This window comes from Rhinatrema bivittatum, chromosome 4 (genome assembly GCF_901001135.1).
Source record: "Rhinatrema bivittatum chromosome 4, aRhiBiv1.1, whole genome shotgun sequence".
NCBI lineage: Eukaryota > Metazoa > Chordata > Amphibia > Gymnophiona > Rhinatrematidae > Rhinatrema > Rhinatrema bivittatum.
In genome coordinates, this window is record NC_042618.1 from 435,554,317 (window position 1) to 435,570,855 (window position 16,539).

At 43.8% G+C, this 16,539-nt stretch overlaps 1 protein-coding gene across 4 annotated transcripts in view; it reads left to right on the top strand.

Annotated features, from left to right (window-relative positions):
• WASHC4 (WASH complex subunit 4) overlaps positions 1 to 16,539 on the top strand; it is a 158,785-nt gene that overhangs the window by 135,980 nt on the left and 6,266 nt on the right. For all 4 annotated transcript variants that reach the window (XM_029601529.1, XM_029601532.1, XM_029601530.1 and 1 more), the window contains 4 exons: positions 788 to 874; positions 1,329 to 1,476; positions 12,737 to 12,833; positions 14,345 to 14,541. In XM_029601529.1, the coding sequence (XP_029457389.1) occupies positions 788 to 874; positions 1,329 to 1,476; positions 12,737 to 12,833; positions 14,345 to 14,541 (529 nt within the window). The remainder of the gene's footprint in view (positions 1 to 787; positions 875 to 1,328; positions 1,477 to 12,736; positions 12,834 to 14,344; positions 14,542 to 16,539) is intronic.

Consider the following 16,539-nt stretch of genomic DNA (forward strand, 5'->3'; position numbering starts at 1 on the left):
TATTAAATACTACTCTTCCCTGTCGGCTAATATTTGTCATTGAAAAACAGAGGACTGGAAGAGAGAGGCTGATGCATTACTTGGCAGATTTGAAGTTCAGTAATTTGTGTGTTATGACCCTATAGAAAGTATAACTGAAACTTCTGGGGCTGGACTCGTACTCGGGCTGTAGCACAGCGGGATACAGGGAATCTGTGTTCAAACCTCCTCTCGGTCCTGTCACTAGTGCCAATTGGGCCTGGGTATACTGTGATGGTAGTGCACTCATACCTGAGGACGGAAGATAACTCTGACCATCATGGTGGCCTCTGCTAGTCAGATCGGCATGGTGGGTACTCCTCAGCCACCCAGGTGTGTTGCAGGGTTGGGAAACGTTGATAAGCGAGATTAGTCCAGTATTTTGAGCTTGGCCCTGGGAGTCCTGAATTCTTGCCCTGGGTCTGACATATGCTCTGGAAGACGCTTTTCCTCCATGGTACTACAAGCTACTCAACTAAGACAGTAATAATGATGATGTTCTTTGGTATTGCTTCCCTGTAGAAGCTGCCATTGGGTGGGTTTAACTATCCAGCTTGTCTGTTTTTAAAGTGCTAGGATTATCAGATTTTTTTCAAACAAAAAATTGAAGGGTTTTGTGTTTGTTTTTTTTAAATTACAAATGGTAAAATCTTATTTTGACCATACTAATAGATTTATTGTACTTATTTAATAAAGGCAATATTTCAGTATTATGCAAGAAGTTATAGAACAATGACCAACTGAAAACCTGTTGAACATGATTGTACAGGTTTGTTCCTGACCTTGAAGATATTGTTAACTTTGAAGAGCTTGTGAAAGAAGACGGGCTGTCAGAAGAAACCCAAAATTCAGCAAGGTAAGGTGGATCATGCTTTGAGTAAACAGAGCAAATTAAATCATAAAGAGAGTCAGGTTTGCTTACAATTTCTATTTAACCTTTTATTTTATCTCAGGAATTAAAGTTTATGGGATCTCCTCCGTAGTCACTCTTACTTTGGGTATTTCTGTTCATCATCTGAGACCTTTGCTGATAGTGCCTTAGTATTTCTTATTTAAGTAGCATTATAGATTACCATAGGTGTGACTGGGGATTTGGGGTGTCACTTCAACTACATTCACAACACAAATGCTCTGACTGGAACAGTGTGTTTCTCTTCTTAAACCAGTCACTTTGAGTCTCCAAAGGGACCCATCCCTTTAACCTTACTGTGAATGCCATTAAGGAATAAGGCTTCCAGTCTTTTAGCTCTTGTTGATGATCAGCCATCTTGATGTGTTCCTCTGGTAAGTGTTATGCTTTATCTTTGCAGGCATTTAGACTCTGTCCTCACAGATCTCACTCAAAATTCGGCAGAAGGCACGGAGTACTTCAAAATGCTGGTAGATGTGTTTGCTCCCGAGTTCCGCAGTTCTAAGAACATGCATCTGCGCCACTTTTACAGCATTGTTCCCCCACTGGTTGGTTCTGTGTACTTCTTGTTTTTGTGCCACTAATAAAAATTAGATAGTCTTTAAAACTGTTATTTTGCATTGCCTCTGACGACAAATTGCATTTGAACAACAATATTGCAGCTAAGATAATTGGTATGCTGCAAGCTCTTCTGCCATCTGATTGTTGTCTCTTAGAGTTTGGACAAGAAGATTTTTGTGTGCTCTGTATAATATTAAATGCAAGTTTAATCCCTTACCAAAATCATCCGTCAGTGCACACTGGACATATGGTTTTGTTTTGCTCCTTCTGCCTAAACATTGCGCATACACCAGATGACACACACATTTTTAGCAGATGCATTCAGTGGCTTAGAAATCCGGTGAATGGTGAAAATGAATTGACTGAAATAAGTTATTTTGATACAATAAGCAAAGTAATTTTAGGATTATAAAGTGAATTACTTCATTGGAGCAATACTTACCATAATCAGTTTTTTCATGCCATTTCATGTAGGGGGCACGCTAATCTTCTCACTGTCAGTGTTGCATGCATCTTGTGTTCCCTGTATGTGCCCAGATCAGTCCAGACTCCTGGGTTTTGTCTCCCCTCCAGCAGATGGAGACAGAGTTTTACTGACACTGCCATATAACACAAGGTGCCACCCGCAGTCCCTCAGTATTTCTCTGTCTCCAGCAGATGGTGGAAGTGCACAGCCTGCAGTCTGAGACTGACAATAATAATTAAAAAAAGAAGCAGCTAGGTTTCTTGGAGATTGCCTCCCAGGGGGTTGTTAAGTCCTGGTGGGGCCATCATCCCTAGTTTTGAGACGGACAAGCAGGGGGTTGGGAACCCTTGGTTTGCTCAGTTCTTCTTTGCCAGTGAGGGCAGATAACTGGTGGTCCAGAGCCTGAGGCCATTCTTCAGTGAAGGGAAGTGGGCAATTTTTTCTTAATTTCTGCTGCTGCTGAGCATGGATTTAAAAAAACAAACCAAAAAACAAAAACGGTTCAGGGGCTCAGTCAGTGTGCCGATGCAGTCGGTGCATGGTGGCACTGGCTCCTTGTTAACGCGGTCTTTTCTTTCTGTTGAGCAGATGGCTCCTTCTTTCCCATTCCTCCAGCGATTGTTACACCCGGTGCATTGCTGACATGCCACACGAGTTGAGCTGTGCTAACTGTGGAGACGCACATGCATCCTTCCCAGGATGGTAAATATTCTAAGTGCCTCCCCGGTGGGGGAAGGCACTTCGCAGGCAGTAGCAACAGTGTCAGGGGGCCACCGCAAGCTGGGACAAGACTGTTGTGTGCGGCAGCCGGTGGACATACTGTTCCCGCTGAGTGCGGGAACGTCGGCCATTTTGTCCTCCGTGGCTTCTTCGCAAGCTCTGGAGTGGGAGGAGAATATTCCTCCTACTTTGTCCCCAGTGCTAGGGACCTCCGGGGGAGGACATAATGAATTTCATTCAGATAGTGAGGCAGACCGTCTGGGGGAGTCAGATGGGTCTCTGATTTATCTGCCGACTTTGTTTTGCTCTTGCATAAAGCTTATTCAGCCAGGAAGGCTGCGGGGAGGCATAGGACTGTGCAGGGAGCACTGGCAAGTCTGGACCCTTCCAAAAGGAGGAGATCATCTCAGGACGACGGCAGCCACAAGAGTTAGGCGGGTTCCGGGAGTCCCAGTACCGCTGGCCACTGTGGATAGCTCCTCTGAGGTTTCAGAGGATGACCATCTGCTAAAGGGTGTAGATCCGAATTTGGTGGAGTATGATCCAGATAATACCCAAGGCAAAGCCCTGGCTGTGGAAGGAGATGATCCTAAAGTTGTACGGCTCTTCCATAGGGAGGAGTTGAGTCACTTGTGATACCCTACATTCTGGAGGAATTGGGTATAAAAGTCCCGCAGGACGAATCAGATCAGGAGGAGATGGACCTGGTTATGGATGGCCTTCAAGGCCCGACAAAGTCCTTTCCCTTCCATAAATCTGTCAAGAAGTTGGTATTTAGGGAGTGGGTTGCTCCTGAGACCAGCTTGAAGGTTAGCAGAGCAATGGACAAATTGTATCTTTTGCCTGAGGATACACTTGAGCTCCTAAGGTGCCAAAAGTGGATGCCTCAGTTTCAGCTGTTACTAAGAAGGCAACCATTCAGGTGGTTGGGTCTGCAGTGCTTAAGGACTTACAAGATAGAAAGTTGGAGATTCACCTCCAGAAGATATTTAAGGTTTTGGCTCTCTGCATACGAGCTGTGGTGTGCAGCAGATTTATGCAAAGGGAAGCTCTGTGCTAGGTGCAGCAGTTGCAGGTGGACAAGTCCTTGTCAGACTCTGAGGCAAAGCAGGCGGAGTGGCTGGAGACTGTGTTGGCCTATGGAGCTGCCTTCAACCAGGACTTTGTCCGTGGCAGCCTATGGAGCGACCTTCATCTAGGACTTTGTCAGTGGTAGCAGCCCATACTCCTCACAATATACCCCACTTTTGGACCTCACCAGCATCATCTCTCTCAGCCAAGCCAATTTCTATTGCCACCCTTATCATATTTTTATTACAATGCATGCTTCTAATTATAACCTGTATTTCATTGTTATTATACTGACTTGATTACTTCCAATTATAACTGCTATCTTATTGGTATTATAATGTCTGTATCACTTCTCCAACATGTTCTACTTCGATCGAAACTTGTAAATTGTTATGATGGGGAAACCGAATGACGGTATATAAAACTCGATAAATAAATAAATAGAGTCCTCTGAGGAATTGGTCGGCGGATGTTTCATCCAAGTCTCAATTGGGAGAGTTGCCCTTCAAAGGGAAGTTGTTCTTTGGGCAGGAATTGGAGAAGATAAGCTTCTTGGGGAAAATAGATTCACAAATTGCCTGAATATAAACTGAGAGAGAGGGGGTCTTCCCCCACGCTCTCGCTTCCGAGGGAAAAGGCAATTTTTGTCCTTTCAGAGCTTCAAGGGGGTACCCAAAGGCAGCCCTCAGGAATTAGACCTTTCATGGGTGAAAGACGGGTAGAGATGGCTTCTCCCAAAGAGGCGCTGGAGCCAAATCCGATCAATGAAGCAAGGCTAAGTCCACTCCTTGGTTCCCATGATAGGGGGTCGGTTGTCTATTTTCTACGAGGAGTGTTCAAGATTATGTCAGATCAGTGTATCTTAAGTGTAATAGAACAAGGAATATGCTCGTCCATTCAGAGACTTGTTTATAGTCTACCCATGTACTTACCAGGAGAAGTTAGCATTGTGAGAAACCATCGTCTCTGGAGGCTGGGAGCCAATGTTTTGGTTCCCCTGGAGGAGCAGAGGACAGGCTGTTATTCCATTTACTTTATAGTTCCCAAGAAAGAGGGCATGTTCTGCCCAATCTGGATTTTAAAAGGGTGAACACGGCTCTAAAAGTGCCCCATTTTCAAATCGAAACCCTGCGTTCGGTGATTGTGTCAGTCCACAAAGGGGAGTACCTGGCGTCTCTAGATTTGACTGACGCATACTTGCACATATGGATTTGGCCCATTCATCAAAGATATCTGAGATTCATAGTCCTGGGGGAGCATTTTCAGTTTTGCACCCTGCCCTTCAGTCTGGCAACAGCATCCAGGACTTTCACCAAGAATGATGGTCATGGTAGCTGCAGCTCTCCAGAGGGATGGGGTCTTGGGTCACACCTATCTGGACGACTGGCTGAGAAGTAGTGGATTTGGTCCTCTGGCACCTGAGATCGTTGGGATGGACAGTCTCTCCAAGAGTCATCTTTCTCCTTCCCAGATTTTAGAATTTCTGGGGGCACGTTTTGATACCAAACCGGGAAAGGTTTTTTTTCTCACCAAAGAGCAGATTTCCAAATTACAAGCTCAGGTTCATGGATTGTTGGAGAAGCAAATGCCCAAGGTTTGGGATTACTTGCAGGTTCTTGGATCTATGGCTTCCACTTTGGAATTGGTCCTTTGGGCATTTGCTCATATGCGGACTCTACAGTCTGCTTTATTATCCCAATGGGATCCGTTGTCAGAGCAGTTTCACCTACTGCTTCCTCTTTCGGAGTTTTCCAGGTCCAGTCTTTCATGGTGGATAGTTCCGGACAAGGTGTGGATTTGGAAGGCCCGGTCTGGTCTATCGTTACCACCGATGCCAGTCTTTCCGGTTGGAAAGCAGAGTGCCAGGACCAGTCCATACAGGGGCAATGGTTGATGGAGGAGACCTTGCGGCCTATTACTCGCTTAGAGACGAGAATGGTGCATTTGGCCCTAAAGGCGTTTCTGCCCCGTTGAGGGGGAAGTCTGTGAGAGTCTTGTCTGACAATGCAACGACTATGGCTTACATCAATCGCCAGGGTGGCACAAAAAGTCTAGCGGTGGCTCAGCAAGCCCGGGAACTAATCGACTGGGCAGAGCAGCATTTAGCGCTGATAGCGGCCTCCCATATAGCGGGCATGGACAATGTGCAAGCAGATTATCTGAGCCGACAATATCTGGACCCTGGAGAGTGGGAGCTGTCAGAGGAAGCAGTGCACCTCATCAGTTGCAGATAGGGCTGCCCGCAGATGGATCTAATGGCAACTTTTCGCAATGCCAAGGCCCTGTGGTTCTTCAGTCAAAGAAGGGAATGAGGAGCAGAAGGGGGTAGATGCTTTAGTTCTGCCCTGGCCAAAGGATGTTCTGCTGTATGTATTTCCACCGTGGCCTCTAGTGGGCAAGGTCTTGCATCGCATAGAGATCCATCCAGGTGACATGATTCTGGTAGCACCGGAGTGGCTGAGGCATCCTTGGCTTGCTGATCTGATCAGCCTGGCAGTAGATGGTCCATTGCTTCTAGACAAACAGTCTAACTTCAGTTAGTCAGCCAGAGTGACTCACTTCTCTCTTGATTAACAAATGTTGGTACCTATTCAAACCAAATCACACTACCTCAACACCTTTCCAAGGTGAGTTAACTGAGCTGAAATTTTCAACCTTTTTACTTAGGTATACACTGCTCCTAGCTTATTTCTAGCTTCTGGCTACTTTTTTTGGGGGGCGGGGGGGTTGTGTTTTTTTTTTAATACAAACACTCAGTTCTGCTTACTTGCTGCCTTACAGACTTTTAAAAATAAACACACTACCTACTGCTTACTAGCTACCTTATTGACTATTTAAAAATACAAACAGTCTAACTTGTTTATTCACTGCCTTACTATTAAAAGCACAAACACACTAAATAATATTCCCAAATAGTTAACTTTGCCCCAATACTTTAAAAAAAGACAATGTCCCAAGCAACAAACTTACTGATTCCTTTCAGCCACCAGCAAGGTGATCCTCTCCTCTCAGTACTCACACTGGAATGTCCCTGTAGTGGTATGTAACTCTTTGTAAGGTCCCTTCTGGAAACCGGTTAAAATTAAAATAAATACCTAAGTCCTTCTTTATACAATTCTTCCTGGCAGCTTACTTTCTACCACAAACTGCCACTTTTATTTTGACTGAAATTTTCTCCAATTGTGGGAAAACCTCATCACTGGTGTGCAGAATGTGACACGAAAATATCTCTGATCAACATAGTTTGCCTTCAATGTTTAGGGATGGAATACCAAATCAAAAAGTGTTCTCCATGGATAAGCATCACAATTCAGCTGCACAGTATGGGTGATGTCATCTGATGGTGCCAAATCAGGCTCCTCTTTCACAGCTCAAATTTTTAGTTTTATTTTCAAACCATGCGCCGAACTTCTAGTGCTTGCATCATCATGCATCTTCTCCTCCTCAGCCTGTTTTTTTGTCCGCTTCGTGAACAGTAGGACAGTCTTTCTCTCTCAATGCATCACTGTGGTAATGAAAATTTCAATTTTAAAATGTCTGACAAAACAGGAAAAAAGGGGGAAAAGTCCTTTCAAAGTATATGGAAAATGTAGGCACAAAATGTCAATTTTAGATCTGCATGACATTTGCCTAAGATGTCTCGGACCAGATCATGATATGACAAATTGAGGCTTCTGTGTAAAAATGTCCCCACAGGCCTAAGCTTTTCATGCTCTCAAGCTAAAATATGAGCTTTCCAGCTCATGTGGTCAGAATAAGAAAAGTTCCTCTTTGCATTGGAAAAAGAAGAGACCAATCACAGTCTTAGCACAGTCACAGTGCTAAGAAAGAATAAGATTTAAATCAAACGCTTCAGTACCCTATGGCAGAGAAAAAAACAAACAAAAAACCAACCCTTAGATCTTCTTGCAAGAAAAATGGTCCTTAATGCTATACTAATTAGCTGCATAACTACTTATGGTTTAATACATGTACTCAATTTTAGAGAAGCTGTGAAGTTTAAGGTCACTTCCAGAAGCAAAAATGGAAGAGTTTAAAACACTTTTAGAAGATGGCAAGGAGTGCGGTATACACCTAATAAGGTCAGCATGTGATGTCTTCAACACCTCAGTGAAAGGCTTTGCCCTTTCCATTGGGGTTCACAGGTTGGTGTGGTTTCGGACTTAGAAGATGTGCATGAATGTCATGCAAATGCCCATGCACTGGAGAAAATCTGTTTGGACTAAAGTCAGAGACAGATAGAAACATAGAAATGACGGCAGAAGAAGACCAAATGGCCCATCTAGTCTGCCCAGCAAGCTTCACACATATTTTCTCTCATACTTATCTGTTTCTCTTAGCTCTTGGTTCTATTTCCCTTCCATCCCCACCTTTAATGTAGAGAGCAGTGATGGAGCTGCATCCAAGTGAAATATCTAGCTTGATTAGTTTGGGGTAGTAGCCGCCGCAATAAGCAAGCTGCACCCATGCTTATTTGTTTTACCCAGACTGTTATTAGCCCTTATTGGTTGTTTTTCTTCTCCCCTGCCGTTGAAGCAGGGAGCTATGCTGGATATGCGTGACGTATAAGTCTTCTCCCATGCCGTTGAAGCATAGAGCCATGCTGGATGTGCATCGAAAGTGAAGTATCAGGCCCATTTGGTTTGGGGTAGTAACCGCCGTAACAAGCCAGCTACTGCCCGCTTTGTGAGTGCGAACCCTCTTTTCTTCTCCCCTGCCGTTGAAGCAGAGAGCTCTGCTGGATGTGTGAAGTATCAGTTTTTCTTCTCCCCTGCCGTTGAATCAGAGAACTATGCTGTATATGCATTGAAAGTGAAGTATCAGGCTTATTTGATTTGGGGTAGTAACCCGCCGTAACAAGCCAGCTACTCCCCTCTTTGTGAGTGTGAATCCTTTTTTCCACATTTCCTCTTGCTGTTGAAGCTTAGAGCGATGTTGGAGTCAAGCCTGTGTATGTTTATTTAATAAGGGTATTGACTCCAGGCAGTAGCCATCATTCTGGCGAGTCACCCACTCTTCATTGGCAGCCTCTTGACTTTATGGATCCACAGTGTTTATCCCACGCCCCTTTGAAGTCCTTCACAGTTCTGGTCTTCACCACATCCTCCGGAAGGGCATTCCAGGCATCCACCACCCTCTCCGTGAAGAAATACTTCCTGACATTGGTTCTGAATCTTCCTCCCTGGAGCTTCAAATCGTGACCCCTGGTTCTGCTGATTTTTTTCCTTAGGAAAAGGTTTGTCGTTGTCTTTTGATCATTAACACCTTTCAAGTATCTGAAAGTCTGTATCATATCACCTCTGCTCCTCCTTTCCTCCAGGGTGTACATATTTAGATTCTTCAATCTCTCCTCGTACGTCATCCGATGAAGATCCTCCACCTTCCTGGTCGCCCTTCTCTGTACCGCCTCCATCTTGTCTTTGTCTTTTTGAAGGTACAGTCTCCAGAACTGAACACAGTACTCCAGGTGAGGCCTCACCAAGGACCTGTACAAGGGAATAATCACTTCCCTTTTCTTACTCGATATTCCTCTCTCTATGCAGCCCAGCATTCTTCTGGCTTTAGCTATCGCCTTGTCGCATTGTTTCGCCGACTTCAGATCATTAGACACCATCACCCCAAGGTCCCTCTCCTGCTCCGTGCACATCAGCCTTTTCCCCCCCATCGAATACAGTTCATTTGGATTTCCACTCCCCATATGCATGACTTTGCACTTCTTGGCATTGAATCTCAGCTGCCATATCTTCGACCACTCTTCCAGTTTCCTTAGATCCCGTCTCATTCTCTCCACTCCTTCCGGCGTGTCCACTCTGTTGCAGATCTTAGTGTCATCCGCAAAAAGACAAACCTTACCTTCTATCCCGTCCGCAATGTCGCTCACAAAGATATTGAACAGGACCGGTCCCAACACCGATCCTTGCGGTACACCACTTAAAACCGCTCTCTCTTCAGAGAAGGTTCCATTTACCATCACACATTGTCTTCTGTCCGTCAACCAATTTGCAATCCAGGTCACCACCTCGGCACTCACTCCCAAGCTTCTCGTTTTATTCACCAGTCTCCTGTGCGGAACCGTATCAAAAGCTTTGCTGAAATCCAAGTATATGATATCGAGCGCTCTTCCTCTATCCAATTCCTTGGTTACCCAGTCAAAAAAGTCAATCAGATTTGTCTGACAGGATCTTCCTCTGGTGAATCCATGCTGCCTCTGGTCCATCAATTCTCCGGACTGTAGATAGTTCACTATTCTCTCTTTCAACAGTGACTCCATTACTTTTCCCACCACTGAAGTGAGGCTAACCGGTCTGTAGTTACCAGCCTCCTCTCTGTTCCCACTCTTGTGAAGCGGGACCACCACCGCTCTTCTCCAATCACTCGGCACCACTCCCGTTTCTAGGGATCTATTGAACAGGTCGCACAGCGGTCCCGCCAGCACATCTCTGAGCTCCCTCAATATCCTTGGATGAATCCCATCAGGCCCCATGGCTTTGTCCACTTTCAGATTCTTTAGCTCTTTCCATACATTATCTACTGTAAATGGATTTTCCTCTGTTCCGCTTCCCTCCAGTTTCTTGTTGTGTAGAGATGGTCCTTCTCCAGGGTCTTCTTTAGTGAACACAGAGCTGAAGTATTCGTTTAATATTTCTGCCATTTCTTCGTCTCCCTCCACACATTGATCATTTCCACCTTTCAATTTCACTATACCACTTTGGACCTTTCTCTTTTCGCTGATGTATCTGAAAAATGTTTTGTCACCATATTTTATCTCCTTGGCAATCCTCTCTTCTGCTTGACTTTTTGCCAACTTGATTAATTTCTTTGTCTCCCTCAGTTGATACAAATATTCTTCTTTGTGGTCCTTCCTTTGGGATCTTTTGTATTTCTTGTATGCAGTTCTTTTAGCTTTAATTTTGTCAGCCACCTCCTTTGAGAACCAGATAGGTTTCATTTTTCTTTTGCTTTTCTTTACATTTCTAACATATAGAGCAGTTGCCTTGGCGATTGCTCCTTTTAGATTGGTCCACTGTTGATCCACTGGTCCGCTATGCAGATCTTAACTGCAGCAATGGGAGATCACAAGCCACAACTAATATTTAATTACCCTCCTCAAAGGGAATTTCTTGTACCAAAAAAGATATCAACAAAATTACCATCCCAAGGGGATACTTGCTAGGAGGGTCACTACATCCTCAACTGTATAGGGCAAAACAGAGAGAGAGAGCCTAAAAATCCAGATCTGGTCACTCAACGAAACCAGTCATTTTGATGTAATTGCAGGTAACGTACAGTCCCAGTGCTGTTCCATCAACCCCAATAAGTGGTCGCATTATCCTTTTTGCCACATGTTGGTCCAGGATCACCACAGATACTTGGATTCTACAAGTGGTCCAGAGTCCTGCCAGATCACCCATCAAAGGCACGTCTGTGGGAAGTCAGGACACCACTTTAATGAAAAGTCCCTGCCCTCCTCTTCCAGGAAAGTTCCCATACCCTAGAAAGGCAGGGGCTTCTACTCAAAATACTTGCTTATCCCCAAAAGGAAAGGCGGCTTGGAGCCAGTCTTGGACTTTAGAGTGCTGGGAAAAATTCAAAATGGTCATGCTGACAATCCTGCCCCTGTTGTAATGAGGAAACTGGCTCTGTTCCCTGGACCTCAAGGAGGCCTATACTCTTATGGTTCAGCAGGGTTTTGGATGGTCTGTTGTCATTTCCAGTACAGAGCTCTTCCTTTCAGATTATCTTGTATCCCCCCAGGCTATTCACTAAATGCTTCTCCGTGGCGGTTCACCTCAGGCGTTTGGGAATTCTCCTCTTTGCTTTCTTAGGCGATTACCTAATCGATGTACACAAACCTCTAGCAGCCCAGTCCCTATCCTCTGCAGTACTGCTGCTGGAGGATCTTGGGTTAGTTCTCAACTACCAAAAATCCAGTTTCCTTCCATCTCAACAGACTGAGTTTGTTGGAATTTCTTCTTTTTTTTTTTTTACACTGTTCAGGCCAAGGTGTTTCTCCCTGCAGGTAAAACACATTACAGACTCCGTACAGCCAAATTCTCCTGTTTGGACAGTCTAAGCCTGGCAGTTCCTCAGAATGTTGGGTCACACAGCTTTCACTGTCCAGGTACTGCTGATGGCAAAATACAATACGAGGCAGGAGAAAATGGCATCCAAACGTGTTCCTCGCTCCTCATTCTCCCTCTGCCAACAATGCTCATTTGCTGTGCCACAGACACAGAATGTGGGTATGACTTGCAGCTGGTTGAGAATACACTGACTGTGAACACACTACTATTTTCCTAACAGCCTGTATATGCCTGTCCTCTACAGTGTATGGTCTCTTGTCACCACAGTATGCATACAATGTAGTTACGCTGTGCACATTTTACAGCAGCCACAATTACATGCACTGTTCAATGTCCAGCAGGGAATGCATAAAACTTCAATTTCTCCTTGATTTCTATACCCATAGGACTATTTTAGGTGGAAAATCATGAGATAAGTTCTAAGGATGCCAAAACAATCACCACATACCACACTCCCCCTCTGAAGTCTTTGGAAAAGGGCATTTTGAGTGTATCTGACAGTGACAAAAAAACCCTAACAAATCTCTTATATATATAATTCTTCTGTAGTACTGTGATAATGCGAATCCGGGCTGTTCATATTGCTGAAGACATGAAATTCTTGCAGTGGCATCATCCTAATTCCTTGTAGAGAGCTGCAGTAACATCCAGAAGGGTCCTAGTACTATTGGATTCATATAGTAACCTGAGAGGTAACACACTGGGTTCGAAGGGCCCATCTAGCCCAGCTTCCTGTCTGACACTTGCACACAGTGAAATCAATATACAAGCATTATGTTTAAAAAAAAAAAACAGATTTATTTTTATTAAAGTGGATGCTACAGCGAGTGATTACAGTATTCATTTATAGTAAAATTCTTAATGACAGAATCCTGTCATTCAGGTCCGTTTTCTATTGTGTTTCAGACCCTCAACTTTGTAGAACATTCCATCAGCTGCAAGGAGAAACTGAATAAAAAGAATAAAGTTGGTGCAGCTTTTACTGATGATGGCTTTGCAATGGGTAAGTTGGGCTTGATTTAATCATAACAAACTTTCAATGGCTTTACCTATTATCTCTTCAGAGAGATGGAAGATCCATGCAGTGAGCTAAAGCCGAGCCACAAATCTCCTTCTCTTTCTTGGTATTTTAACATTTTCATTTCTTGTGGGCTTTTTTTTTTTTTGCAAAACTGTGCTTGTTAAAATCCATAATCTGAGCTTTTCTCTTGATAAAAATGACTGCTTGTCCATCAGTTCATATAGAGTGATCTTATGCTCCCCTTTATCCTATCTCTTTGCTATTTTTGTGTTGACATTTTCTCCTTCCACCTTCCCTCCCCACCTCCTTCACATTCTCCTTGTCTGGCCCTTTAGAAAATTCTCTCCCCAACAAGGAGAAAGGGGTGGGGAGGATGGTACTTTGATAAGGTAACTTTATCACATGGTTGCCAACTCCAGTCCTCAAGAATCACAACAGACCAGATTTTCAGGATATCCATAATGTATATGCATGAGAGAGAGAGTTGCGTGCACTGCCACCATTGTATGCAAATCTGTCTCAGGCCCACTTTTGATGTCTCTCTTCTGACTTTATTTCTCATTCTCAGGTCTTTGTCTTTTTTTTTTGTTTGTTTTTTCCTCTTTCTCTCTAGTATCCTCTTTCCTTGAGTGGATGTTTTAATACCTTTGGTTCCTTTCACGCTCTCCCTTCCTTATTTCTCCTCTCTTCCTCATTCCCTTTCTCCCAGAATTTTCCGCAGTCATTTCTCCATCTCTCTTTTCCCAGTATCTGGTCCTCTCCCTCTCTCAATCCTGTGTCCTCTTTTCCTCTCCATCACCCTGCCCCTTATCCCAGGTCTGGGGCAGTGACTCTAAGTAAACAGAACACAGCAAAGAAGAGCCCTGTACTCCAGGCAGCAGTGGGGGGCTCTTCCCAATAATTCACTGCTGCTGTGCGGACTCGGTGTTCCCACCCCTCCCTCTGATCTTCCTCAGTGTTTGTTTGCCATGGTGAAAGGAGGGTGGGATTGAAGAAACAGGCAAGAGATTTAGGGCACTGTCTAATAAAATCCAGCAGGAGCCCAGGAGGAGGATCTGGGCACAGGAAGAACTTTCCCAAGGTGCACCAGTGAGCCGCAGCCCACTGGTTGAGAAGCACTGTTCTACCCAATCAATGTCATCAGTGTAAAATAATATTTTGCATTTAGCTAATAACCAGATGTCACTGATTCTGATGGACTGGAAAACTTGTGATTCTGAAGTTTCATTCTAACTTTATTCTTACTAGATAATCTACTGTGTAAATAGCTATATGCTGGATATGTTAATACTATTGCTAGATTTCATTTTTTGATTTTAGATTTATTCTGCTTTTACAGTACAAACCACTGTATCTGAACAGCAGAATGATTGCATGAGTAATGTTTCAAAGTGAAAGGCTTACATTGATTTCAGATTTGTCTGGAGGAAACTGCAAGAGCTGTGACTGTACTTCATTTAACTTGACTGTAATATATGGTTTAATGACCACAGGTGTGGCTTACATTCTAAAACTTTTGGATCAGTACCAGGAGTTTGACTCGTTGCACTGGTTCCAGTCAGTCCGAGAGAAGTACATGAAAGAAAAAAGGGCGGTTGCTAAGCAACAGAATGTGCAGTCAACTAATCAAGATGAGAAGCTACTACAGACTATGAACCTTACTCAGAAGCGACTAGACATCTATTTACAGGTATTCTTCCTAGGTTTTCTTTTGGCTTTTGTTATCCAGATATATGAACACTATACTGAGTTTGCTTTAAAAGCAATGGAAAATGCAGCTTCAAGACTTGGTAGAGACCCATTTGTTCTAAATAGCAAAATATCAGTGATACAATCACTAATCTTTCCCCTCTTAGCTTGTTTCATCCTCTCTCCCCCAAACCCCACAGGAGGCTTCTCCATCTACAAGCAAGCATGAATTATTCATAATGTGTGGGTGACGTCATCTGATGGTACTGACAGGGACCCAGCTCTTGAGTTCAGAAAAGTCTTACTGAACCTAGGGATCTACATTTGTTGCTCCATTCGTTTCAGCAGTACATGTATATCTCACAAATGGATAGTAGATGCACAAACTGCATGTACATCTGTTGCAAACTACATATGGATAGATTATTTCAAAATACCATCATGTAATACCGAAGATAGCTCGAGCCTGAGATATATTGTAGACAAGGAGACCTCATATAGTATGGAGAGGCTTTTAATGCATTTGCATGTACCTCAACGCCATAAATGATATTATGCGGTGATAAAATTTTTTGTTACACCGTATCAAACTGTTATAATCATTGGTCTCTTTGTCAAGGTTTAGTAATAGTTCCTTGCATCAAGGTTACAATATAGTGAAAAGCATTAAGAAAAAATGAACACTTATCGTAGCGAAGTAGGCAGATGTGCAGCAGGGATAGAGTTCTGGCGTTGGCCCGACACGGCTCGTGTTTCTGGGAACCTTCTTCAGGGGCCGCCGTTTGCCAGTGCTGTAATATAAGATAATACCATTAGAACTTTAAAGACATGCTGTGCATGACTGTATACCACTGTATACCTACTTATTCCCAAGTCTGCCGTCTAGTTCTGCTACTGGGCTGCAGCGATATTCGGGCAGCAGGATCCGCCATTTAAGATCACAGGTTTTGTACCTACCGCTGGGAGCGGAAACAATTAATGTTGACGTCAAACCACTTAGTTGAATTGATTAGTTTTGCTAAATGAGCGAAGACCATTCTACAGACTCATTAAGGCCGGAGGGTGATTCTGAAGTTAACGTAAAGATCCACCATTGCTCACGGAGGTTCAGCAATTGGTTGGCATCTCCACCGCGGACACTTGGCCTTATTTGTTCAAGTATTGTCCATTGAAGTTGATCAAAAGTGTGGCCATTTGTGATACAGTGATTAACCATGGGTGCCTCCATGTTTACAGTATTTAAGCGGCTACGATGTTCAATGAGCCGCGTTTTAATTTTTCTACTTGTGCGTCCAACAAACTACATATGTGCATACCATCCGTTTTGTGTGCCTACTACCATTCATGAGATTCCCTTAATTTTTTTTTGGTACTTGTTTGACTCGAATTCATGGTTTGCATAGTTTTTTTTTTTTTGCCTTAGCAGTCCCTCGACAGAACCTTTAGATTCTATTAAAAAAAAAAAATGGAGAAACCTAAGGCCAAAAAACCTGCATTGCTGGCACCCATTCTGATTGCTAGTGTTGTCTGAACATGCATCATGATGCCAACTGTCTTATTTGTGGTTGTATGTCCCCGAGGGCACAGCAGTACTAAGCCTTGGAAGATGGAGGCTTATAGAAGGCACCATCGGGTAAGACCCTGAAGCCTCAACACGAAAGCGGGTGATAGAGTCGCTCCTCCTTCCAGTGAAGAATCTTCAGACTGTCTCAGCGCCACAAGAAGCAGAGCAGGGATTTGACTAATTAGCTTGTGGATTGTATTACATGTCATATGCTGGCTGGTTTAAAGATTACAGACTCTAAGACTCATCAAGAGAGAGCCATGGTGACTTTAGCCATAATTAATATCCACCTGCTTCCGTGGAAAGTCAGCCCTTGCTAAAGCTTAAGCTGTGGAACGCTGAGGGACTCACAATATAGTGTGCATGTGTGGGAGCTCCCATGCATGTGAGAGCTGGCTCCATGTTGGTGCTGTTAGAAGACATCACCCACACATT